The sequence below is a fragment of the Pomacea canaliculata genome, linkage group LG9 (genome assembly GCF_003073045.1).
Source record: "Pomacea canaliculata isolate SZHN2017 linkage group LG9, ASM307304v1, whole genome shotgun sequence".
Classification (NCBI taxonomy): domain Eukaryota; kingdom Metazoa; phylum Mollusca; class Gastropoda; order Architaenioglossa; family Ampullariidae; genus Pomacea; species Pomacea canaliculata.
The window spans coordinates 8,424,342-8,450,511 of NC_037598.1; the positions used below are offsets into that span (position 1 = coordinate 8,424,342).

Genomic DNA, 26,170 nt, shown 5'->3' on the forward strand with positions numbered 1-26,170 from the left:
CCTCCTGGCATCTACATTTCTCTGCAGCACTTGTTGTCTGCCCATTAATGAGTTGATAGACGGGCTGGCGGTGGGGTATCCCCATATCCCCATAATACACTTTCCGCCAGACTGCACCTCAAGGATCAGTCATTAAGACTAATGTCAACACTGTTGAGAAACTTAGTGCGCATTACTTGCAGGGTGGGGGCTGAGGGAGGGCGAGGGCGAGGGCTGTCGTCGGTCACGTGATGTGAACATTGACATACCCATCGGTATAGTTTTATACTTTCTGACCTTTCCTAGCCTCACTCGGTTGATTCGGTTCTTATCGCTTGTGTTTATTTCTTTTTTTTTTTTTTTGATCTTCTTTCCTTCCTTCGTTTGCTATATTTTTTTCTTTGTAAAAAAATTATCTAAAGAAAAGTTTGTTTGTGTCCAGCAGGTGTAATATATTTTTCTCAAGTAGCTACCAACGATTTTCTCTAATCTTCCTCTCAGGCGTTAAGTGACCACTTATTACTTATTAATTCTGGTACTTCATCTTCTTTGATCTTTTCTGTGTATTTATGACCTTTACCCCTAGTGTGTCACATTTTCGTTGTGATTTTTGTTTGACGGGGACTAGACTGTCAGGTCTCTTATCACCTGCCTTCACACGCGTCCAGATACACTCTCCACTCGTTATCTCGCCAACCCCGCCTCTCGCCGCACTTTGTGGGAGCTAGAATGTTCCTCCACCTCGTTATGGATACGACATCCTCCTTAGGTCGCCACCCTCGCCTCTCGCCCAACATTTGTTGGACAGACGATGGCGAACACAAGTCAGGGTTGTTGTTGTTGTTTTTTTATTTTTTTTGGTTTGTTTTGTTTTGTTGAAGCAATGTCACTGGCTTATGAACTTGCGATACCAAATCCTATATCATTCCTTCTTTTTCTCTTTCTTATTACTATTTATCACTTGTTTTCTTTTCCATTCTGCCCATCATAATACATTTTCATGAATGCTAACTAGCAAGTTTAATATTTTAATTATATTCAGTATAATAAACTATGACCATATCGGAAAATCTATTGTACCACGTGAGATAATATTAGTTCAAGCGATAAAGGAATGAAAAATAGATAAGAAAAATAAATTAGGCTGGTAATTGAATCACAAAGAAGATATGCAAGAAAGGAAGATTTACAAAGAAAAGTTGTGCGGGTCGTTAATGTAGTCAGCCTCTTAATGACAAAACTCAAACATCCGACAAAAGAATGAGTGATCAAACGGGCAATGATGTCCAGTGCATGTCACGTATAATCCACCCGTTAGTCGCCTCATATCTTCACTAATAGTGTGCTCGCCTCGGTGATACATGGATAACACAATGAAATGACTCTCGTATGATAAATAAATAAAATCATAATCTTATTCTCATTTGTTTTATATATATTGTGGCTTCTATGTTTGTATTTTATTACTTGTCTGCATAGTTGTTTCTCCTTCCCTCCTTCGTATGTTGTCTATGTCTCCTACGTGTCTCAAGCGCTGAAGGATTATTATTATTATTATCATCATCATCATCATCATCATCATCATCATCATCATCATCAATCATCAATCATCATCATCATTATTATTATTATTATTATTATTATTATTATTGCTCTAGTAGAGAAAGAGCAGGCTGAAAAATCATTTGTGAATATTTTCATCCAAACACCTAAATAAAAGAGGTGTATTCTACGATAAATCTCATTTCTAATTAATTCATTTCTTAATTTTAAACTGTTTCTTGGGGATTATATTATACACAATGGAAAAAATCATTTCTTTGATGACTTGTTGCTACCTGATGGAGTGAAAATGGTTGACAAATACACATAAAGGACATCAATGGGGAGACCGGTAAATGCACAGACGGAAAGACAGAAACAGGGGAGGCAGATAGACAGATAGGAATGAGAGTAGCATAGTGTTGATGTGTTAAGTATATTGATGTGTACTCAAAACAGTACTTAACAAGAAAATGTTTTCAGATTCTGACAAAACTCTTTCTCACACACATAGACAAACGCATATATTCAGGCACATTCACACGCCCGCACGTACAGACATACGAACACACAAACATACACGCTTGCACAATCGCACATAAACACATACACACACGCAGGCGCACTCGCTGGCTGAGCTGTACAACTGTGTGTGAGGCTGAGTTGAAAGAAAGACTGGAGACTCACCTACCCCATGAAAGGTATGCTGATGATAGAATTAAAGGCGTGTGTGCCCGTCTGATGATGTCGTTTACCCGACACTGTGTATACTTTTGTCTCCTCTGGAATCTCAGGCGTCTCCCACCCACAGTGCACAAGACGGCCCTGGCTGTCTACTTTGTCTACTCAGCCTCCACTTCATTCCATTCAAGCATTCAAAACGAGGCTGAGAGGCTGAGCTGCTTTGTCCTCTTCCGAATATTTTTATTTCTTGAGAAGTGCGATTGCTTACCGCCGTGTTTGTTCCTTTGTGAATGTGTTGTGTATATTATTTTTATCTTGAATTGTGTTTTGGTTGAAAAGAATGATTGCAGTTAGCGTTGTTTCAACCATTTTCCTGTCATCTCTCTTCATTCTTGCGTCTTTTTTGTCTTGATTTCAGGTTTACTGATTGTTGATTTGTTTTTGTTATATTGTTTACTTACTTTTTTGGTTAACGCTTTTCTGTTGGCTGTGTTTTTAGTGTTCTTTAATCACTACTCCCCCTCACCCATTCCCTACAGGCCACTTTCCGTTGTTCATTTTAGTGTTTGTTTTGCTATTTTGCGATGACTGATGGCGACTGGAAATTCATCAAAAGGCAACCATGTCTTTAGATCATCTTTTCAACTGTAAGCCGACTGCATCCGTCCTTCAGACCCTTTTACACTTTAACCTTTGCTGTTGTTCTCAGTTACGGGTACTCAGTTACACGGAAACACCTTCACTGCTGTAGCGCTGGGTGTCGGAAGCAAGTCCTGTTCAGACATCTAGGGGTGGTCCTTCTCTTCCTGCTGTTTTTCATTCCAAATTATGTAAATATTTTACACCGAACTGTGTCAGTGTTTGTCACCATTCTAGAACTTCTTTACTTTATCCGAGGTCGTGGACACACATTGGACTTGACTATCCCACAGTCCCTCGATCGTCTGTGCTCTCTCTGTTCAGGAAAGTGCAATGTCCAACCTTCTGGACTTGTTTGAAAAACTGAGTTCATCAAGGAATGCCACTCCTCGTTCACTGCGCGTGATTGATGTCGCTGAGTTTCAAACTGACCTGTACAGTGCTGGAGACATACCCTGAATCTGTGGTGTCTAAGGATAACTACAATGTCTGTCAGATAGAAGTTAGAGCATGCACCACTGGGGTGTAAAACTCGTGACTCACATGAATCCAACGAATATGCGACACTATTGTCAATGTTGCTGCCACCCGTGGAATATTCCAGCTCGATGTCCAGATGGTGGGTGACGATGCGTACACCCTGCTGCCTTATTCAAGTTCTCCTGCTGCACATGCGCAGTCATTCTACGAGTTTATTTCAAGCAAGATGGAAAAAAGCACACATGATGTTGATGTTGTTGCTCAGACTACAGCTACTGTCAAGGCAGCCAACAGGTTTGCTGATGCTTCATTAAGTTCCTCGAAACCCTTTTCTGTTGAACACATTAGGACCACTGGTGCTCCAAATTCCCAGAAAATTCTGTTCTCGATTCTGTTACCTCTAGCCTTCTCTTCCAGTGTCTACACGAGGTTCTATCAACAATTACATCCTTTTTGAGTATTTCTCACGTTTGAAATTGTTCCTCTTTTGAAACATGGACTGGCAAGACTAAATGTGAATGATTTGAAAGAAAAAACAACTATAGACCAGTATCTAATCTCCCATTTCTCCCGAAAATATTTGAACAAATTGTCTTGCAGCCAGTCATGGGTCACGTGGAGGCCAATGGTCTTGTATAGTCTACTAGTCGGCGTGTCGGAGGTCGAACACCACTGAGACAGCTTTAGTTGGAATGGTGAATAGTCTCTTCATCTCTTCTGAACATGGTGTGGTCTCTCTTCTAGACTTGTTTGCAGGATTCGATATCATCCCTCATGTAATTTTCTTATGATGATAAATCATGATTTATTGTGGTTTGGGACAAAGGTTTGTTCGAGTCATAAACCACCCAATATAAGTAGTCAGTAGCTGTTGGAAATGTTATGGTGTGTTTTGGGGTCTATATTGAGGCTGATTCTGTTAACAATTTACCTGCAACCTTTAGTTCTATCATTCGATCTTGTGGTCATCTGTATCATCCCTGTCCAGATGACTGGCAGTTGCATTATTGTACTGCGATGGACACGGGTGCTGAAGTCTCAGGTCGCCTTTCTGCTAGTTTGGAATTACTTCCCAGCGAGTGAACTTTCACGGCTCACGGAGACACTTGAAGCCATCATAAAATATTCTAAACCACATAATTTTAAAAAGATACTTCAACTGACTCAGTATGTTTATTTGATTCTCTCTCTCTCTTTCTCTCTCTCTCTGCGCATGTGCACATGCAGACAGACGCGCACCTGTTTGAGTTTTCGTCTTGATATGCATCGTTTAGTGTGGATGTACATGTACTAAGCATGCAAAATATTTTTATTAAGATTGAGGGCATCTGCTTTTCTACCAAAATTATCTTATCGTCTTCTTTTTCATCATTCTGTGGCTCAGCATCTGACTGACATATTTTAATTTCTATGCATGAAGCGGTTCTGAAACCTTTCTAACCTTATTTTGTTTTTCATCTTCATGAAATAAAACTGCTGATCTCTTTTCCCGACTTTCAATCCTCAGGAACCTCCAGTATTTTTTTTTTAATCTAAGCGAATCGCTGGTAGTGAGACACTTTACGTGGAACATGAATACTTATAAACTAATACCTTCGTGAAACACCATTAATATGTTTCCATTTTTTATGCTTGGTTTCATCCGGTAATTTTGCGTATATGTAGAAACATTTTTCAGAAAAGAATCACTGTGTTCTTCTGGATTACGCCATATTAGTTCTTTTCATGAAAGTCTCTCATCTTTAAAAAAAAAAAAAAATTAAGCGCTAACGAAATTAGTGCATCCACAGGCCTCTCTTAACCAAGCCCTCCCTTTGGTTTCTATCCTATCCTCGCCTTTGCCCTCACAAAAGACGGCGCCGGTCCCCGGATGTGACGAGCGTGCAGCTCTGTGAGCGATCTCCCTGTAGACGAGTGATGACAACCTGACGTAAAACACTTCATTGACTGATGACCTTTGTCCACGTGACCGGGCGGTAAGCCTTGCTCGAAACTGATCAATGAAGGATCGGTTGTAGTGGGATGACGTGGCTCAGGATCGGGACAGGGAATATAACTATGAGTGGGCGATCGTTATTTGTCTGTCTATCTGTTGTTTGTCTGTCTATCTGTTGTTTGTTTGTCTGTCTGTCTTTCTGTCTGTTGTTTATCTGTGTATCTGTCTACTTGTCTTGATGACTGGATGTTTATCAGCAGATTATGCCACCATCTCTTCTTCATCAGTTACTACTATCAGTCCTTTAACCTTCTGTATCTCTTTGTGGTCGCCCTACGCTGTATCTGTCTAACTATTCATCCTCATACAATGTTTGTTCGCGTTTTATACTGTTGATATATAATAGTTAATCTCTTAAAGTTTCTTACAGCAGAACAAACTAAGACCACGATGAAGATGTATTTTATTTCTACTTTCTAATGCTAATTTTTGATAGCAGCATGAGTGATATTGTCCTGTAAGTGGCTGTAAAATTAATGTAAATTAGATATGCTTACTCTTACTAAAACGAAAGGTAGCATCATGTTGCAGCAATTAAAACTCATTAGATACTTGCGTCCCCGATACTCAATTCTCCATTTTCATCTGAACAACGAGCGGTTAATACACAAACCAACATATAAACAAACATAGCCCGCGCTCGCACACACACACACAATACACACCTTGTCTCTCTATCTGCCTGTTTGTCCATGTGCACTTATTTGAAAGTTGAAGAATAGCTCTGACTGGTAATTGGTTAATTGTTAGAAATACAAATGACAGAGGAGAGATGATGACGATGATGTCTTCATGAGTGGTCAGAGATGAGAATCCTAACAAACTGTCATAAGCTACCCGGTACAATTCTCTGTCGATAAGCCGGACTGCGAGTAACGGGTACAGGGACAGACGGGTGCGAAATACAAACCTCTTTATAGACCGGAAGAAGGAAAACACGAACGCGCTATCTTAAAGAAATAAGCACCTTCTCAACAACCGAACTCGACACATGTTTAATCGCCCGAGTTATCTCCTCACGGTATCTGTTGGCGCTGATCTACCAAGAGTTCTGTCCCCCGCTCTCCCCATCCCCATCCCCACCTCCTCCCGACATCAAAGTTTGGCTGACGTCAGGACGACTGGCCGGCTGCATGGTTGGCGACCAGTCGAGGCCGCAACAGCTCGCGGCGCAAACTCAGACGATACACCACAGGATGGTAGGTAATACACAACGCCGGCACGAGAGTTACCTGCCGTCAACCGCCGCGATTTCTCTCTATCTCCCCTTCCCCTCTCCTCCTCCTCTCACCCCGACCTCACCTTTCTCTCTCTCCCCACCCCACCCTACCTACCTTACCCTCTCCTCGCACTCCTCGACAATGTTTGGACGTGTGGCGATGACGATTGCGTCCTTAGAACCATTGGCTGAAACCTTTGGCGCGAACTTGTGCGCCAGAGTAGGCTCCCTTGCCAGTCACGCGGCGCTCGGAAGTCGCTTGTGATGTTTACGCGATGAAAGACGAAGCCAGGGACGCCTGTCTTCGCCATCTGCACGCAGCGGATCCTCCAAATCCGAGCCAACCGCCTCAGAATAGCGCTTTTATCGGAGACCAAAAAACCCTCGACTGGTGGTGCTGCGTGTTTGGCTGGCAATGACGACAGTGATTATTGGTGTATGGGGAGCTGCTGAAGACATCCTGGAGAAAAAAATCCCACTCTTGTATTGTATTTAATGTACATTTTCTTGCTGCTACTAAGTATTCCACCTACCCTTCTCTCCCCCCCCCCACCCTTTTCTTTTTACAACCTGTATACTCTACTCACCCTCCATTGAAAACCAAAACGAAAGAAAAAGAAAAAAATATTTCTCAGATTTCGAAACAAGAATTTCCTGAAGTTTATTTGGATTCGTTTGTAGAACGTTTGCCAAAGTTTCTTCCTGAATGGCAAAAGAAAATTAAATTTAGGTTTGTTCGGTGTCTGCGGTAATGAAATTCGATCCGTGTTTAGTGTTTCTTTCTAAGGATGTCTGAGAGTGGTTTCGTAAATACCTACTTTAAAAAGGACAGAAAGACATTTATGACGAGGAACATTGGGACTGTTCACACAAACAACACAGTTCACAGTCACTGTTCATAAGATGATACATTGAGAAATGTGCTGGGAAAACTTCTTCTCGCAAATGAACACGTGGGTACTTTATTTATCAGGGAAGGTAGAAGGTGGATTTACACTCGGTGAGCCACTCACAGTTTACTATTCGGACTGCTACTTACCTTTAATTAAAGAATTCACAACGAAACTACAATATCATACATATTTATAAACTATTCGCTTTGCTAATTACCTGTACCTGTGAGTTCTTTTCGAAATAACACTTCTCGCCTGCTTTCTGGAATTTATTTCGGGTACATTGGTTGCCCCTTGCTCCTAAGATGTCATCGTTGTAATGAGATTTTACGGGTTAGGTGTTCAAATTAAGTTTTACAGATTAGCAGCTGCTTATTTACAACAAACTACAGGTAACAGACAATAAAAAAAAAAACAATTTACATACACTGACTATGCAGATAAAATATTAAAGGAAAAATGACAAATAAAAAAAAAAAAGGAAACAGGAGATACAGAAAAGAAGAAAGGGATAAAAATAATTTGGTTAATGTAAAAGTAGGATTTAAAATTGACCGGGATGATGAAAAAGAAAATAAGAAGTAAAAGCAAAATATTTTAAGTGTAGCATTCTTATTTTTGTTTATCTTGCTCTTTCATATTCTTACACAATATTAGGAAATGTCACATTTCACTCGTCCTTCAAGGCACTTGTCATCATGAACACATTTTTATTTCAGTTTGCTCAGAGAGACGTGAATAGAGGAGGTGGGATGGGGGGATTCGTGAGGAGAGAGAGAGAGAGAAGGAGGAAAAGAAAGATTGAACAAAATATTTGTTGTTGTCCATCTCCACCATCAGACAGGTCTTTCATTACATGTAATAATGTAATAAGCACAGGTCACATGTCATGTCTTCAAGATGTTCTCACAGAATCATTTTTTAAATCAACGATTACCACTCCTTCATCATTTTGTTCTTTCTGCACTTCTTATCATTGTTTTTCTTTCTCTTCATCGTCGTTACCACTGCATCTCCTGCTACTAGGTGGCGCTCTTATTGCTGGACGAAGTTCTTGGTACAGCTGCTTGATTAATTTCTGATTAATTGGCTGAAACTGTGTAAGTACAATCTCTGCCCTGGCGTCTGTATCTGCCGTTAATAAGCGGCGAGGTCGTCAGTTCCTGTCCGTTTGCGTCCCGCAGCATCAGCAGGTCTTATCGCCAACCTCCATCTTCAAACGTTTCCAACGAAATGTGATTCATTTCACCTGACACTACTTCAGATTGTTATTTTTAGAGAGAGAGATGAGGGGAGAGAGAGAGAGACATCCTTACTCCAGAAAAATCCCAAAATTTTATTTATAGACACCCACACACACCCACACACACCCACAAACACACCCACAAACACACACACCCACACACACACACAAACACCCACACACACCCACACCCACACACCCACACACACACCCACACACACCCACAAACACACAGTATTAACCAAGCGCCCCCTACCCGTGATACTAAGACAACCACACTTCCACGCTCATTTACAGAAACTTTTCCCTGAAAATTTCTCCGAATTGTTTCTAAGGTTTTGTCTTTACTACTCATACATTTCTGCTCTCCCTCTCCCCCCCCCCCCTCTGTATTTTCTCAATCTGAAGCGTTTTCTTGACAATCTCTGTTTTTAAATTTTCTTTTGATCATTTTATTCATCAACTGAATGAATGTAACCTCATGCAAACCAAATATACAAATAAATAATTTTATATATACAATATACAAAGTTTTTATTAACCACAATATTGGTTCATTTATTTATTTCCAACAACAACAATGGCAACAAAATTGCTGCAAGTTACAGATAAAGGAATCCTGTCAAGTGATTTGCTCATTTTCAACAACATACAGAGAGATATAAACCAATACCTTCCAAATAAGTAATGGTGGTGTGATTCAAGAATACAGCCTTGGCTTTCACTTTATCCTAATGGGTTTTCATGTATAAAGGTGAACACACTCTCCCTGAATTGTGACTATAATAAGTAACCGTATAAAGCTTACCTTGCTTGCTTATCGTATCTTATTTAAATCTGATCTGCTGTTTATCCCCCTCTCCTGTGGGTTCCGACACTTTACAATGTCTGGACTGTTGCCTACAAAATGTTTGCATGTGGCCAGCTTCCCTTCAGGCTGAGATGTAGAGGGGGCCAGTGATATACTGCACATTTTCCACCAGGACTTTAGGTGGAATTTTTAGTGTGCGACAGTCGATAGCTACCAAGATGGCGTCTACACTACAGATTAACTCGACGACTAGTACGTTGAACCACTCACTCGCCTTCCGCTGAAAGTGGTGGGGAGCGTCTCTGCAGTGGTTCTTCTTTAACTCTAGTTGTAATAAATAGTTTGGATTATTTCCTGCTCTACTATGTGTGTGTTTGTGTGACTTTGCATGTGTGTGAGTGCGCACGCGCGTGTGTCTGTGTGTGTCTATGTCTGTTCGTGTGTTTGAGTGTGTATTGAGTGCGCGCGCGCCTGCGAATCGCATGAGGATCAAAACCCGCGCTGGATAGACCCTCGGCAAGGAATGCGTCAGTTTGGGTAAACACGAGGCCTAACAGTCACAAAGTGTGGGGATAGAACTTCATTTCGGAGGTAGATAAAAAGGGAATAGTCTTATCGTCACGACGCCTCCCGTCCGGACATTTGTAGTCGGTCTGCTGCTCGCAGGACGATTGTGAGCTGCTACCCGCTACCCCAAACTACGACAAAGTACATCAGACACCTTCTAATTATATCCGACTATTGCAAAATGCCTCAATAATTTTATCTAAAGGCCTGAACATTGCCAAATACAGCGACGGTGAAACTATAGTCACGCTGTTGTTAAAACTTCACACTGTTACTACTCACGCGACATAGCTACATATCGTTTTCGATATTTCTGTTTCAGTTATCTTTTTAAGTTATATTTGCCGTGTGAATGTGAAAACTGTGATCTCGTCTAGTCTCCTGACACAGTTTTTCTGTGATGCACGCGAGTGGATGTGAGAAAAGTAAGATGACTTCCATGTTCCCGGAGTAAGAGAAGTGAAGGCGGTGTCAAGAGTTATCTCAAAGGAGACACTCGTTTGTATGGAAAATATATTGCTGCTATTCTTTTTCCTGTTTGTTTCTGGCAATATCTGCCAGAGTAAGAAAAGGTCGTTGATTTTTAAACGATGGATAGTTCCATGGTGGTAGTTACAAAGCCCATAATATTACAACTTTAGGCCTGGGGTTACGACTTAACCTCGCCCCATGACTGCGGGCTCTTGGTTAGGTCAACCCACCATCGTGGTCAATAATTTGAAAAAATTTAAACAGAGGAAGTGGTACAGATTTCGCGGATGACTGGTCATCTCATACAAATTGGATGGTCTGGGTACACAGTGTGCATTAATCATATTTTATGTGAATTCTGATTGTTTGGCCTGCCTGGGACAACAACTGAGAGCGTGTTGACATGAAAGAAACTAGGGTATGCACCCTGATATGAGCAAATCAAATGATTTCAGCTTTGTAATGATAAAAAATAGTTATATTAGATTAACAGTTGTGTAATGACACAGAACGTAGCCATATATTAGATTAACACTCCGAACACTACTTTGTTGTTTTACAAAGATTTCCAGAGCAGACGACATCAGAGTAATGTCACCCCCCCAAAAAAACAAAAAACAAAAACAAAAACAAAAAAAACCACCAAAAAAACCAAAAACAAAACACAAAAAAACCCAAAAAAAAACCAACAACAAAAAACAAAACAAAAACACAAAAAAACAACACCAAAAAACCAAGAAAATAAAAACAGCAAATCTCTTCAAAATGTTTTAAGAAAAGTCAAGTTTTGACAAGTATCTGTACTATTACATCTGTACAAGGGAATAAAGTTACTCACCCAAGTTAGCGTATGACATTTTGCTTGTTTAATAACAAGTGTCTTCTATGCTGAGTTCAGAAGCAAATTAATAAATAAAGACAAGTTCTCACAAACTCAACGAAGCATCAGAGATGTCAGTAGTGTTTGATGTACTTTGCATCACCACACCGGCATCTTCACCATCCCTTCCTTCACTCCAATGCTTTGTTTACCGTGATATTCCTTAGCTTCACAGAACTTATGATGATGCCATGGATGCTTCAGACACTACATCCTTTCTTGTTTTTCCCCTTTCTCTCTGTTTGTTTTTGTTGTTCTTGTTCCTTCATCTTTCCTCCATTTCTTTCTTCCCCTCGATTTTTAATTCATCCTCTCTGGGTAGTTACTTGAGAGTTGCATGGCAGAAAGTCTCTCATTTCAGCCAAGAAAACTAACCCGAAAATCTTCACATCTTACAATGATTGCCTTCTCGGATTATTACAAACAAATCCGTCACACATCAGGCAAATAAACAAGAAACTTGCCGACGAAATGTCCGACAAACGGGATGAACGCTGCAATCAAGACAGGAGCGCACTTCTTTCTAACAAGCCCTGGTCCCCCCAACGAACCAAGTGAGAAGAAATTTTTTTTTTTTTTATATTTTGAAAGAGAGGTTCGTCAGACGCCGTTTATTCGCTTCTGTACCCTTTTGGGAGCCCCACTCTCTGGGCAAAACCGAAATCACAAAGACAGGGGCGACCTCCAGTGTGGCTGCGGCAACTCGTGTAGAAATAACTTGCAAGCAACTCAATCAAGCGAGCGCGGAGGAGAGAGGTTTTTTTTTATTTTATTTTTTTTGAAAACCTTCTCACTCCCCGGTGTTGCAGCAGTTTCTTTTCAACCTCGTCCAGAAACATGTTGGCGCTCTCCGAGCCCCGGGTCCTTCGCGCCGTTTTGGTGAAGGTGAAATTGAGTGTGTGAAAAAGACTCACTAATTTCATCAGTCTGCGCCAGTTATACCCGCCAATGGAGGGGAGGGGACCACAGCTAGAGCTGGGAAAGAAAGAACAGAAAAAAAAAGGAGAAAAAGAAAGGAAAAAAGTTATGAAAATACTTCAGTATGAAGGAGGACTCGCTGGCTCTTAACATACGACTTGAAATGTTTTCGTGTTCACTCTCCTGCCTTCAACGGTTTTTAATTCGCTTTAGATATCTCGGGGAGACATTGTGACTGTCCTATTTTGCTCCCTTTCTGCTGCCAAGACTGTGTCCCCCCATTTTTTTCCTGTGAACGATAACATTTTTAAAATTTAATTTCATGTTCTCCTTCTGTCTTTCTTGCTGTTTGTGGCAGGCCGCGACAGTCTCATTGCACGACGACAATATTTTAAACTGTAATTTTCATTTTATAGTTGTGAGTCGCTGTTTTTAAATGTAAAATTTTATTTATTATACTGATAGTTTCTAGTCTGCAATACTGATTACACATGGTGGTTATTCTTGCCCCGAGATTTTCTGTTCGCTCGTCCACCTGCCGGTCCTGTCGCCCGTGACGTTTGCGTGACGGGTTCGTGACGTCTGTTGGAGGACAACAGGTATGTGGGGTCGGCAAGTGCTGCTGATTGCACACAACTTCTTGTATGTGCCTTTAGAGGAAGGAGGAAGAGGAGGAGGATTGGGGTGAGGTGCTGTCGATCGTTTGATTCGACTCTTGCTCTTTAACACCGCGGCTTCTGAGAGAGACATCAGGTTGTACTCACTGCTGTCCTCCGTGAGTCGCAACAACCGTCAACCGCTCCTGGCCTTTGTAGTCACATTTTATTTATTTATTTTTGTTGTTGTTGTTGTTGTTGTTGTTGTTGTTGTTGTCTGCTTCAATTTTGAATTTGTTTATCTGCTTGTAGGTTAGCTGTCATGTAACAAGACTGCCCCAATCTGAACATCACTAGGTCTGACAAAAACACCATCTTTCCCTCCATCTCTAAATAGATAAGCAAAGCTGCATGTCCAAAGATTCTTTGAATTTCATCAGCTGTTTCAGTTCTTTGAATTGTAGCAACGAAGTTTGTTAGGCACACTGGAAGGTGTTTAGCTGAAGATGGACTCTTTATTGAACATGGAAGCTGTGTTTGGCAGTGGTGCGATACTGAGACATTGTGACTGTTGTTTTTTTCTTATCATAGACACGCATTTCAACACCTACCTTACAGTGTTCCTGTACTGCAACATGCTCTCACATGCTCTTGGCCTACAAAAAAATAATAAAAAAAAGGTTTGATGTTATCGCAGGGTCTTCATCTGTCGTCAACATCTGACTCCAAGCTGTCCTCAGTCAAGTAACGAGACGGCAACAGTTTCAGTATGCTACAGTAGGCAAGTGCCATCCCACCACCCGTAAATAAATTACTATCAGCAGAAGCGAATACTGGGGTAGTGATCTTCAGTAATAAATTTTCATTAACCCATGACGAGCATAAAATAATAACCAAGACATCTTGAATGATTTAAAAAAAAAAATATGAAAAAAAATTTAAGTGATCCAGACGCCAAATAAACATTTTTCATGCAGACTTTCAACAAACGCTGCACAAAAATTGTGATTATTTCGTTTTAAAAATAATGTCACTAGTATCCATTGCAATGCTCCGTGACTTTGCCATCCGCTGCTGTTTGTTTGTTTCCAGTTCTTGTTATTTTTGTGTATGTATATAGATTTGCACTTTTCCACTTTTTTTGTTTTGTGCTCTTGTGCGTTGCATCATCTCCTCTTTCTTAAAGTCATTTGATGTTTCATCACAGACGAGCCACAGGTAATGACTTGTGATTTTTGTTGTATTCCACCTCTGAAAGTTATCTTCTTGAAGCAGCTGCTGCGCTCTTTACAACATTAAAAAAAAATATTAAGTCTTCATTTATACGTATCCGCTAAATTTTAACGGACAACGCGTATGGCGGTTATGTGTTGCATCAAGCGAGCAAGTCACGTGGCAAGCGAGCCGTGCAGCCTCATCAAAACATTCTCCGCATGTTTATTTGTTTGTTTTTCTCGGTTTTCCCACATCGGTAGACACAAAGACGTCTGATGACGACACCGCTTGTTTGGGGTGTCCACCCGAGCTTAATGTATGTACCCCTGCATTTTTATTTCACCTCGCCAGAGGATCTGCAACTGCATCTTTCTTGGCTGTCTCGCTTCGTTGATTACTTGGACAGGTATAGGAAGGTGGGAAACGTGCTTCTTTCTTCATCTCATATTTTTTTCTGTGGATTGTTTATTGCCGTCCCCTGAGGTGCGAATAAGTTATTGCCGATCGCAGAGCGTCACGCAGAGTGGAAGGACATTCCAGGCATTGCGTCGCCTCCCCCTACTCCATCAACCTCCTCTACCCCACCATCCTTCACAACCGGCGAGACGATGTCGCCATGTGAAGTTCAGCCCCCGGCGCTCGTGGTCCCGGTCACGCTGTGCTCCACCCCATCCTCCCGGTCTCCACCCCACCTCGTCACCTTCCCCCACCCCCGGCTTCTTCCTGAACCATCGACAGTCCTCACGAGACAGATGTCACGATGCGATTCTCACTTGCCCACATCACTTGCCCGTTAAGCCACTCACTTTTACACTGGGAGGAACTTATGATTTCTGATGACACTCATTTTCTTGCTGTAGTTGTCATATCGGGTATTCTGTTCTGTTAGCTTATGTTATGTGTGTTCTTTCTTTGTAAAGAAGTGGTGAAAGCGGCATCTTGTCTTTGAAACAAATTTTGAAACTTTTACGAGCAAAATTTTGCGGCTCGGATATTTAGGTCTTGTCAATGATAGGGATTTTGTAGAAGTATACTTCCAGGAAAAGGTTGTAGAGTAGTTTTGCTTTGACAACATCGAACAACAGCAATCGGATTATAGGATTATTTAGTTTTTACAATCGGAATGACAGCTAATCTATGTGCGGGAGTACAAGCAAATGCGTCCATTCGTGTTTTTTTCTATGAGTTAGGAGTGTTTTTATGTGACGATTTCTTTGAGTAAGATCTGACGAACTGTACAAGTGATGATAAGACCTGCAAGAACTCAAGCGCCATATCTTATAAACTCTTGAAAACTGTTTCAGACAACAAACAACAAATTATTTTCCCGTTGGAAAATCAACAAACCGCGGGATAAAGAGTACAGAATGTTTCAGGATGTTCGTGGCTAACTGTAAACAAAGTAATCAAACTAAATGCAATAAGATATAGGATGTCGACTCAAGGAAAAAAAAAAAAAACCCGCTGAAATATAAATTTCTCGACACGCATGACTCAACACAGGTCAGAAACAAAATTATTTCCGTTGTTCTTAGCAGCATTAAAGTTGAATCCCTCGTGAAGATAGATAACATGGAGAAAGTTTACCTGCCAATCAAAACCTTCGGAGGTTTGTTATTGCAAGACAATGGATAGTGAACATAAAACACGCATTTATTAGAACATTACAAAAATAAATAAATAAATAAAATAAAAAAGAGAAAAATTTTCTTCAATTGACACCCACGGGAAAGATGTCGACCAAATTACTTTTCTTCAGAAGATGAAAAACAGATTGACGGAGGAGCAGAAAAAGAGGGGAGGGGGAAAGGGGTAGAAGGTCATTTGCTCGAGAGCACTCATTTTTTTCTCTGACGTCACAGGGGACAACATGGCGCGTGCGTTGTGGAAAAAAAAATTCCGCCATTTCTGACATGATTCCTGGTCTTGCCGCATTCGCTGGCCGCTGCATTTCTATTTCCGCTGGGGAGCCACATTAAAAAAAAAAAAATAAATAAAAAAAACCTCCTCCCTCCCCATCCCTCCCATGTGGACCCCACAATTGGCCCGCTCACTTCTCCATTTATCTGCTCTTTCCTGCTCGCCGCCCAAAAAAAGCCGCACACCGCCGAGGTTAAATTGGCATATTGGAAAAATTGAATGGCTTACAACTCATTCACTCAGGCGCCTCCACGCCCGCGAAGATGCATTCTTTCTTTTGGCTTTGGAAACAATTTAATCGGTTCAGCGTAAGGAAAGAACAAGTTCATTGAGAACTGTCCCGGGGTCCTTTAATTCACCCTCAGTATGTACTTCAAATCATTCTGGAAACGAAAACGCCTAGAGGAGATGGTTGGTGTGGGGGTGGGGTAGGTGGAGGATGTGGGGGTGGAGGAGGAGAGAAAAGTTTGGAAGGGGGAGGAGGGGAGATCGCAGACAGAAGAGCCTGGGGAGGGAGGGAGAGAGAAAGAGAGAGCGGCGCTGGGCGTGGTCATTGACGCACTTATAACCAATGGCAGGCTAGACATTGCGTGTAGATTGGCCATCAGCAGGGTGTCACCGCCTATCTCCTGTCGACCACCGCTAGTCTTCTCCCGGGCTGCGTGGTGCTCCGCCATCCAACTTTGACCGCTCGGCGGAGAGCTGCAACCCTCGCACTGGGCGCGCAACATCGACGAGCGGAGACTCGAGACTTGTGGAGTAAAACGACGGTCTTGCCCTCCTCAAAGGATATTTAAAAAAAAAATTAACTAAAAAAAAAAAATTAAATAAAAAAATAAATAAAAGACGACGACTTCGGTGAGGATAAAAACGAAGACGCTGTCATCACTTGTCGAGAGAGGCTTCTTACGTCAGCTGCACTATGACCTGATGAAGCACGGGTGCTCGTGCGGTGTTATGGTGTGGTGCTGGTGCTGGTGTTTTGGTCTGGGCTGTCGCCGTCGTGTGGCCGGGTCGCATGGACCCTAAAAGGGTGCCCCTGCAGCCTCGCTCGAGTCATGTCCGGGCCCCATCATGGGCGCAGGGCGGCACAGTAAAGTACTCATCGCACTCGTCCTCACCTACTGCGTCTGCGGCAACTTCTTGTGAGTATCACTGCTGCTGCACCTCAGCATCCACTGCTTGCCTTCTGTGGACTTTTCTCGAACAATCTGTCATACGTCAACACAATTTAGAGGATGATTTTTAAAAAATATGTTTAATAACTTATTTATTTGTTGACATTTATTGTCCTCCAAACTTTCTACTATCTGTGTGTTGAATTTTCTCAGAACAGTGGGAAACTCTATCCAATCTAATTAATGTAATTTTTCGAACTGCTTCCTTCGAGTCTTCCCCACTCATCTCTTACGCCATTGAGGATAGAGCTACACAAAACATAATATTAAATGCACATTTTTCATTCATTTACATTTATTTATTTATCTTTCTATCCCCGTCTCTTTCTTTTTCTGTTTTTATTTGTTAGGCTTTAGCTGTTTCTCTTTTATTTCTCTCCACCAATTGTCTGCCACCTCACTGATGCATGTGTCTGCCATGAAGGTGTCCAGGCATCTGCATCATGTGAAAAGTGTGGCCGTTGTGTACGAGGCTGTTGACCGTTTACTGTTTGCACACACTCGTTTTCAAACTCTACGATGGCTCATCGCTCTGAGCGTTCACCGAGCTACACCCACGCCTGTACGGGACTGGGTTTCTCCCAGCATCATCCTCATCTTGCCCTCCACATACTCCCACCACACCGGCTTTCATGTTCCATCTCGTTTCCTTCAAAACCTGATTCTCTATTTCTGATTACTTTAGTTGTAAGTGGTTTCTGCATTTAATTATTTTGTTGTTTCGCTCTCACCAAATGTAATTAATCTCAGCAACGTGGGATTTGTGTATTACCGGTCTGTGTGTTTACAGACACTGAGCAGTCTGACATTCTCTCATTTATCACACTTCTGTACTGTAAATGCAAATTATGTAACACGTAGCCATGGCAACATGAGTTAATGACATGTAGACGACCAGATAATTATCATTGATGTTTGTTTGCCTGTATGTATGGATATCCACACACATACACAAATTTTGTCATTCATTTATTCCTGTCTGTCTGTCTACAAATGATTTCTCTGTTAAAACTCTTCTTAACCAAACAAATATTGTCTGAATGCTTGACCAAGTCTGCAAAAGTGAAAATCACAGAAAACCAGTGGATTTTGAGTGAAGATTCAACACCTTGGTCAATACACTAAGTTAAGACTTGTTCCCAGGTATGTTGCCAGTTCATCTGCCAGTACAATTGGGGTTTGGGGTACTTGGGAGGTTTGACACTTCGGCCATTCGCCCAGTTAAGAACGGCCACCCGTAATGAATGCTGAGCACACTGTCACAGCCAATGCTGATCATCATTACTTTTCTTTTAGCCTCTTGTCTGTTTGTTTGTCTGCTACACAAATAATTCCTTAATGCGGATTACACTTCATCTCTGTCGTGCATGATAGTTCAAGGGTCATATTATCATCACAAATTACAGATATTGTGCAATAACAGACCAGCAATCCGTAATCATGGTGTAGCTAGGTGGATACCAACATGAAAGTATGTTTTAATGCTCGGCATTTCAAAAACATTATAAAGAACATGGACACACAAACTCATTAGAAGCCATAATCACGGAAATGTACCTTGAGTGAAAATAAGTAATTTAAACCGTTGCTGAATGTAAACAGCGATGAATAAATGGCATTCCGGAATCTTTCATGTGTGTGTGTGTCCCACGAGAGTGTTGCTATAGCAACAACCTGTCTGTCACCGCCACAAACCTGTTCACTGCATTGACGAGAGATATCAGTGACATTCACAGACACGAGGATGTAAACTTGACAAAGGGGAGAACACAAAGATGAGAGAGAGAGAGAGCATCATATGTCATAGACAAATAAAGTGACCTGCATGCACCGAGACAGACCGAGACATACCGAGACACACTACGTCTTCACTACGGACCTAGTACGTCCTCACGCATCTCGTTCTCAGAATATATTTTTTCAAATGCAAAGATTCCGATGTCGAGATCCACGGCGAGATAACCTGAGTTCTTTTTTGTTGGAGACGTGTCTAACCCTGATGTTATTTTATCGGACTTGTCTGATTTCCACCCACACTCTTGGTCTTGTGGTGGAGGGGGTGGGAGGAAGGGTGCAGCTGTACCCGTATCGTTGACTCTTAATGCCACGTTAAGTTGTACTACAACCTCAAATCCTCCCTCGACATCTCGTCATTGAGGAATTGTTTAGCCTGGCCACTGGGGTGATTAAGGTGCTTACAGCACATTTCAGTCGACGCACGGCGCTTGGTGTGAGGCATGAGACTGCAGGGGTAGTCGGGGGTCGGGTGACACTGAGACAATACAGACCCCGTGACGGCGTAATGACCCCTAAAGCACCTCTCACACAGTGCGACTAAGTGTCTGCAGCAGGTTGCAGTAGATCGTAGATATACATTCTGCATGAACATCTTCTCGTGCTAGGGGTGGAGAAGTTGAAGTAAGAGCAGGTGTGGTTGGGGAAGGGGAGTGTCCTTATGGGGCTCTCGACACAACTACTACAACTAATACAACTAATACAACTAATACAACTAATACAAGTCAGCATTGTAGCCATGAGCAAGATCTGGTTTGGGATTCTGACAAACTCAGTCGTCCGCTTTAAAAAGAAGAAGAAAAAATGCTAAGCTTGGTCTTTAACTTTTGAAACACTCATTTTCTCGGTTTCCCTATATTTTCCCCTTTTTTTTTTTTTTTTTATTGTGCCCGTGTCCGTGTCGCGTACATTCTCTTTCTTTTACTCCCTCTCTTACTCTTTCCTGTCTCTCTCACAACACTCCCCCGTTCTTGCCTTCTTCCTCTGTCATTTATTTCTCTTTCTTTCGCTCTGTTGTTTCGAAAAAAAGCAAGAACAAGCGAAAGAGCGAGAGAAAGAGAGAGAGAGAGAGAGTGCGAAACAGAAAAAAGAAGAGCGACAGAAGGAAAGTCAGTCCTGGGCAACAAATTAAGCCACAGGAATCGTCCTGCCATTCAACAAGCACTCACCCTGACTGTTGGCGAACTTTCCTCTTGGTCAACAAAATGTTCTTAACTGGCTTTTGATCACCTGACGTCTTTCAGGTGAAAATTTATTGGCAGTTTGATGCCTGACGGGCCAACGAAGGACGGAGCTTTTCGCAGCTGATAAACTTTGGTGGGAACAGGACAAGCGGTGACGTAGGAAACCACGTGGTTACATGGCGTTCCGCGAGACTGCTAGCAGATGATGATGATGATGATGATGATGATGATGATGATGACGATAATGATGATGATGATGATGATGAGGAGGAGGAGGAGGATTCCCCCTGATTCCATTTTCTTTTCCATGCTTGTATTCTATCCTTTCCTCCTATTTACACGTCTGTTTGTCTGTCTGTAGCTCCAACTCTATCGAGTTTCTTTTAAAATGTCTGAGACACAATTTTTCAGAAGGAACGAATTCCATTAGTAAGAGCCAAGGTTAAAACTCCAAAACTCTTAATTTTAGAGCCCACTCTTAAAAGGCAAGAGGCCTGATGTCTGAGGTGGAGAGCGCCAGATGCACAGTCGTTGCCAAAAAGAAACTCGCGTTTATGTCAGGTCGTCAGCCGCTGGCGGACAGCACGTGCACAGTCAGAAAAAGCCGTTAAACGCGTCAATCTCTCAGCAGTGTTAACGAATCTCTGAGTTTAATTACAAAAGATGCACGTATACTTTCCAGCCATTTAAATATCCTTCCGCTGTAACGCGAGTGCCTTCATGTGCAAACTTCGGGAATATTCGGTACGAGCAGCTGGGCAAGATATTCCTCCTTTCTCAAACATTCTGTCGTCGGATTCCTTCACACTCTGTAAATGTGTTTTATATATATATGTGCGTGTTCGGGCCTGTGTTCAAGAACATTTCTCAGTGCATCAGCATCATCATCATCAATCATCAATCATCATCATCATCATCATTGTAAACTGTATTGATCCCTAAGACGCATGTTATCATCAACTCTCGACATCTTTCGCATTTCATCGATATTCTCCTGGTGTCAGGCTTGCATACTCCGAATAAATATTGTACACACTAACCCTCGCTTCAGAATTTGAAAAAAAGGAAGTTTAGCTCGGTGCATAAGTTAGTGGGTGACTGGTACTTCGGTTTGTTTTAAAGGTTATCTCGAGAGCCAAATTATTTTTAACTGAGTGAATAGAGTTCATTAAACGATACTTGTTACTGTTCGATGGAGAAATATCCGTTCACGAGATATATTAAATTATATTTGTACATCGTACTACACTTTATCCGAATATTACAGTTCACACCTGGCTGGAGCAGCATTAATTATAATTAGCCTTGCCGGAAGTTTATTTTAACCAGCATTCATAAACATGAAGACCAGTCGAGCATCATGGCTTCTTACTGACCTTTCCGTGGATTGATGAGGTTTTAGCTGAATGTCAAGCTGGAGGAGTTAAATGGACACTTATTTAACTGCCTACTACAAGCACAATATTTATTTTGATAAACAAACTTCGCATTCCACACTTACTTGAAGGGAGAAAATGCATTCATCCCCCAAAAAAGAAGGAAAACACGACTGTTGCACCACTTGCCGTTATTGTCTCCCTTTTTGGATTGAACCAACCAATGAGATCTCAGCACAACATCTAAGATCTCTGTCTCCCCAAACAAAACTATTGCACTCACTCGATCGGTCGAGACTGTGACGTCAGTGACCTCAGATGGACACCAGTTCAAGTGAACTTGTTACCATAAAAATTAAAATTCTTTGTACATTTTTTGTAACAAACTGACAGTGGCTGAGTGTTTTGCTGATTTGCAGGCATGTTGGTCTGAAATATTGGTCTCATATTGGGCTGACCTGTAATAATCCTTATATACTATCAATCACGTGATATCTATGTAAGCTAGACGAGGGGTTCGAAAATAAGATCACATATTTTCTTTCGATGTCACCCGACTTGTTGGGCATGCTGTCTAAGCCACACACAAACATCTCACATCCTAGTAAACTTTTGCTGCTTTCTTCAAAGGCTTCAAGCGCCGACAAAATTACACGGTTCGCGACCTGCTCGATCCTTCTTCATCTGCCCTCCCCAACCGTTCCTCATTTTAATTTCTGCTTCAGCTCCAGTCCAGCTCCAGACTGTGTAGATGGCGCTACGTGTTGCAACTATCTGTACATTTTAAGGAAGTTTACTGAAGGGTCAGCCCTGATTTTCCGAGTAAAAGAAAAAGAAGTTTATTCTTCCTTTCTTCGTCTGTTGTGAGTTGTTGAGGAAACCGAGGAAAGAAGAAGAAGACAAAGGAAGTCTGCACCGGCGGCGCGGTCGAGTCGCACTACACGGTCGAGTCGTACTGCAGTAACAAGTGCACATTTGCATTTCACGACTCAATGAATTTTTTTATAAAAAAGGCAGCATGCTGGGAATACTCACGTGACCCGTGGGATTCAGAAACTGGGGCATCACTCCTGCTGCTCGTGCCCGCTGTCCGTGATAACCAGCGCGTGAGGAGGACATCAACAGGTGACCGACTGCCTCAGCACCAACAACATCCAGCGGGGTCTGGGTTACCTGGCCTGTTGCTAGGAGACGGCCATCAGCCCAACATCCTCAGTATGAGTTGGAAAACAGAAGACGGGGAGAAAGAAAAAGATGCGACTGTTTAACTGGGTTGGTCGATTGGCTGATTATACTCTGATCAATGAAACCAATGGACGAGTGAAGAGTTAGAGTATTGTCGGCAATGTCCACCTAGGCCATCAGACTCAGGAGCATCGTAGCTACCTGGTGATCGATGTGGTAGTTCCACCTGCACTCACCTGTCATGACACCCACCGAGTCCTGTCAGTTAGTTCACTGCCCACAATGTGTCAGCCAGCGTACCACACCTACCCCACACTCCCCGTCCTACACACTTCCCCCCTTTTTTTCATTTCAAGCAAAGTTTGTTGGTGTACAGGTTTGGGGGGAACTCTCCAGGCCAGAAGACCCACAAAGACTTTGCTTCAAACCGCCCGTTACATGATAGGGGCAGCTGGAGCTCCAACAGGCAAAGGTTGCCCTCCATCCCCTTCTTCTTCTCAACCAACCACTCTCCGGTCCTCAAATGTACCCGGAATACCTACCTGTGGGTACCTTCTCCCGGCTGCTCAGGTGTGAAGTCTTCAAAAGCCGTACCTTGCTGCGCTTCTCTTCGGCGTCACCTACCCACCCGTCCTCCCGCCTGTTCCCACCACCCTTCCCCCCTTGTCCGTCCTACCCCCATCCCAACTGACGGCTCTAATTTTATGATTAATTACATCGGGGTGAGAGGAAAACAGACCCGCCGAGGTGGTGGTAGCACTCCGAACCAACCCTCTTTCTCTTTCGTCGGTTGGCTGAAACTTTTTTCCCCTCCTTTTGCTTCCTTTGTACACGCCAACCTCTCACTAACCCTCCCACTTACCCAATCTCTCAGCGATTCTATCTTCTTCTTTTCAGCGCGCTGCAGTCATTGTCAGATACTTTTTATTCCTCCCTCTTCTCTCCTCAAACGTTGACGCGTTCGTGGGACAGTAGTTAGGGGGAGGGGGCTAGAAGACAAGGCACAGACATGTAGCGTGTAGCAAGACTAGCACCCCGGGTATTCGAGCCACGCGGAATTAAAGGGGTGAGAACAGTGCGGGGTTCGTCTCATGAAGAGTCTGGATCATTCCTTCTTTTTTTAAAAAAGGAAAAACACGTTGTCATCGCCTTGCAGTGGGTGGGTCTGTTGGATGTGCCGTTCATTGGTCTGTTGGATGTGCTGCGTGTCGGTTGTGGTGGTTTCGTCGTTCATTCATCTGTTCACTGTGTCCTTTTCCGTTGGATATGATGTTTGATGTTGGTCTTGGACACGCTAGACGACGCAGACGACTTTCCAGAGCCGAGGAGGAGACATCCGCAGAAAGGAGGGTCCCCAAGTGGGATTCGTCGGTGTCCGAGGAGTCATTTTTGGAGTCGTTCCCCGATTTGGTGTTCAAAGCCCAAGCACGGCCGTCATCTTGGGGACAACCTGGAGCTGGCTTCCGCCCTCGACAGGGCTCGCAGTGAACGCTGGGAAATCTCTTTGGAGGATGTGTGCTCTGACTACCACGACCCCGCTGTGGACGTTTGCGGCTCATCTGACAGGAAATAAAGGCGGAGGAAGCCTCCATTCCTTGAACCACGTCCTGTCCACACTGGCGTTGCTGTAGGTGCTTGATTTCATGTATTTTTGTGACAAATTCTTTAACTTTTAGCAGCCAAGGCATTGAAAATAATTCATCAGGCAGCGAGAGTGAGAGTGAGAGTGAGGGTCTGAATTCGTTGCAAGATGAGTGTTATCGGAGGTTATTTTTTCAGCTCAACCTTACAGTCTGAAGTCATCACGATAATACTTGTTCTCATCATCGCCGTCCAAAAAAAAAAAAGCAAAAAAAAAAGCATTGAAATGGTCTGTCAAACATGAGCTGCTTTAGCAGCTCCAGAATGCTCGGGTCTTATTCACGGCTGGGTATCGGATTTGTTTAAAGTACCCTTTTCACACACCCGACTCTGAGCCCCACCTCCAGTTTCTCAACGCCTTGCTGACTCGGCCCGGACAAGTGGTCCACACGGCGCGGGATGCTGAGGCGTAACACAACATGACAGGTGGCATTGTCCAGGTAAGCTGTCGCGACTTGTGCACGGTGAGAGAGCCCACAGTCGCCTGCAGGCCTTGTTTCAAAGGAAGCGACATTTTACCCTCGTCAACAGCTGTGTCGCTCCATCCATTCAAGCCTCCAGCAGTCTGTGGGTCGGTCCCTCCATCGCCAGCTGTGTTGCTCGTCTTCTCCTCCCGTCCCGCCAGCAAGCAGCAGAGCGGGAGTTTTGAGTCCAAGTGTCATTACCATATCAAATAAGACATCTCACTCGGCTATGGGCTATAAACTTTCGCCATGTGGGTAGTCAAATAGCGAGGCGACATACAGGGACTTCCATGTGTCTGGGGCGGAGCGCTGGCGGTTGGAATATATATATATTATTGTTGTTGTGCAGTTTCTTTCTTTGGTTTGTTTTCTTCTGAAGGCTGCTCTGCCTCATGTAAGCTCTCTTCTGCTTCCTTATTGTTCTTCCTCCATCTGTACATTTTAAATGACACCAAGCCGCAAGTTTTTCTTGTTTTATCTGTTCTTCCTTGCCATCCTTTTTTTGGTACCCTTCATTTATCCCTTTTTTGTCATTTACAGATTAAAAAAAAAAAAGAAATTTGTGACTAGTTCTGTCGTAAGTCGTTGCTCTCATTCATATATATATATTTTTTTAGCATCTGTTCCAAATTTTTACATTGCATTTTTCTCATTCTTTAATTCCGTATGCCATCAACGGTCAATTTTGTAGCCGATTATTCTTTTCATTTCAAAATTATAATATCATCTACGGTCAACTCCCAAGCAGTTAATTCTTGTCACTTTAGAATTCTTATTGTTATCTCAATTTAATTTCGCAGTTTTGTTATTTTGGGGAACTATTTTTGCTGATGTGACCGTCAATATGGCAGCGCAGTCTGAGGTAGTGAATGATGGACAACAGTGAGTTCCTCTCAGTTTCAAACATGTTGATACTGGAGACTAAAATATTTCCATTGAGATTTATAAACATAACATTATTTAAAATCTCATTCCCTCTCAGTCAGGTGTACAAAGAGGATAATTAACTGTTTATAGAGTCGCGACAATGTATTTTTCATTTTATTTAAGCTTCTCTTTTTCTCTCCCTGCATCTTTGTTTTTGAGGTTTGTTTCTCATTACAATTATTTTTTCAGCATATTTTTCAAAATTTTTAATTCAAGGAAATTTTTTGTGTTTAAAACGATTTGGGACTGAATAGACAGAAAGATAGGTAGAAACATACATAGAAACATATATATATATACACTGGGCAGGCACACAGCCGGTGTCTTGCTTTGCTGAGATAAAGAAAAATCTTTTACAAACGACAATT

General features: G+C 42.4%; 1 protein-coding gene across 2 annotated transcripts in view; it reads left to right on the forward strand.

Annotated features, from left to right (window-relative positions):
* The window catches only part of LOC112571885 (protein Wnt-7b-like), an 84,529-nt gene that overhangs the window by 17,662 nt on the left and 40,697 nt on the right, over nucleotides 1–26,170 (forward strand). Inside the window, exon 1 of one of the 2 annotated variants that reach the window (XM_025251236.1) lies at nucleotides 15,141–17,198. The exons of the other annotated variant lie outside the window; for it this stretch is intronic. Coding sequence (XP_025107021.1) covers nucleotides 17,128–17,198 — 71 coding nt within the window. The 5' untranslated portion in view covers nucleotides 15,141–17,127. Of the gene's footprint in view, nucleotides 1–15,140; nucleotides 17,199–26,170 lie in introns of those variants that run through there. 2 annotated transcript variants of the gene reach the window in all.